Below are 1,711 nucleotides of genomic sequence, written 5' to 3' on the forward strand. Positions count from 1 at the left end.
AGTATGACGGGATTATTGTCAGATGATGATAGCAAAGAAAAGAAACCTTACAATGTGTGAAACTTCCTTTAGTTAGAAGCTTGGAGACGTGTGGTTATGTATGCATGTATATTTATGCGTTTCTGTTTGTGTTACGCTACCCAGGGGCCTGATTACCTGGTACTGTGACGATAATTTGAACAAAAGTGTTCAGGCTACATTTGCGTCGCCTTTAAAGCTCAAAATACCTTCCTATGATGTTTGGGTTTCGTCCTAAATTAGTTCTAATCCCCATTCTGCATTTCACTCCCATCTTTGTACATATGATCTGATTAGTGACAATATAGAAGTGAAATGATATTTAGTTGCTTTCTTCCATATCTATTCACTTCGGAAATATTCTTGATCTGATTAATGACAATATAGAAGTGACATGATATTTTGTTGTTTTCATGCATATCTATTCACTTCGGAAATATTCTTTTCCGCATTGTTACATGCAGATAGTGGAAGAGAGAAATGATACATGGGAATTAACCGTATTTCATTTACTTGAAGGCGGTAAACAGAAAGGCCATCTATATTTCTTCGGGAATGATGCCAAAGCGGGCGTTGACGGAGTCGAAGAGGGTCTCGGCCTGGTCGCAGGGAAGGCCTCCTCGGGGTGGGCGCAGGTGAGGGACTCCTGGCTGAACACGGTCTGGTTGCCGCAGAAGAAGGAGAAGTGGGCAGTTTCGAGAAACTCTCCTAGGTCGTCAGCGACGGGCAGGCACACGTGGAACACTCGGCAGTCGCTGCTGACGTCCCGGCGTAATAGCCGTAAACTTCGACCGGCACAGTCGAAGGCCTGAACGGGCTCTGCGCCGAGGACGTCGAGGTAGCCGTCGGAGAAGCGGAAGGCGGAGTTGGCGGCGGCGACGCCCGCCAGAGCCAAGAGAGCTGCGAGGACTTTCATAGTGACTGAGGAGACGGAAAATGAGAAAGCATTGGAAAATGGATTTGTAACCATGCCTCCCTCACCCGTCCCTCCTTCGACAAAGGTGTATACCCCCTTGAATACGTTAGTCCAAGTGAGATTCTTTGGGCTGACCTTGTATTTCGATTTAGCTTTTGTCTGGGATTTTTTTTGTTGTTGTTGTTTGTTTTATGTTAGTGGTTTTACTTTCCGCTAGATCAGTGTCTCCACACACTTTACTATATATAGTTTCCTGCCGCTAGGTGTCTCTTCTTTTCCCTCATTTCTCAATTTCTTTCTGTTACCCCTTCCCCCGCCAACGCCAGGAGGGCTGCGAGGACCTTCATCAAGACTGAGACGGAATGTGAGAAAATGTTCGTAAAAAAAAAATATTCGAACCACGGCGCTCTTCCTCTAAGTTCCTTCCATAATCAAAGGAAATGCCTCTGATAGGTTAAAAGTTTGTTTTTTATGGGAATGCACTTTTTTCCATTTTACTTTTGCCTTTGTTTCTGAAGGCTTTTTCTTACTGTTAATGACTTTGTCTTAGTTTCCCCTAACGCAGCGACTCTCAATCTTTTCAGATTTTTTTCCTTATAGGATGTGACAAAGACGTAACCCCCTTTTAAAAATATATATTCACGATTATTATTTATTTGAATCTAAAGCTTTAAACGAATGATAGTAATAAAAAAACAGTGCTTCAAGTTTCCTATATATACCCTATATAATATAAAAGACATTTTTATCATATATTTTTTAAAACAGTGTTTCTTG

General features: G+C 42.2%; 1 protein-coding gene and 1 pseudogene across 1 annotated transcript in view; one reads left to right on the top strand and one right to left on the bottom strand.

Moving 5' to 3' along the window:
• Positions 1-557: 557 nt before the first annotated feature.
• LOC119597417 lies at positions 558-1,129 on the bottom strand (annotated as a pseudogene).
• LOC119597456 (extensin-like) overlaps positions 987-1,711 on the top strand; it is a 10,280-nt gene continuing 9,555 nt past the window's right edge. Inside the window, exon 1 of the mRNA XM_037947030.1 lies at positions 987-1,039. Within this exon, the coding sequence (XP_037802958.1) occupies positions 987-1,039 (53 nt within the window). The remainder of the gene's footprint in view (positions 1,040-1,711) is intronic.

This window comes from Penaeus monodon, chromosome 39 (assembly GCF_015228065.2).
Source record: "Penaeus monodon isolate SGIC_2016 chromosome 39, NSTDA_Pmon_1, whole genome shotgun sequence".
Taxonomy (NCBI): Eukaryota; Metazoa; Arthropoda; class Malacostraca; order Decapoda; family Penaeidae; genus Penaeus; species Penaeus monodon.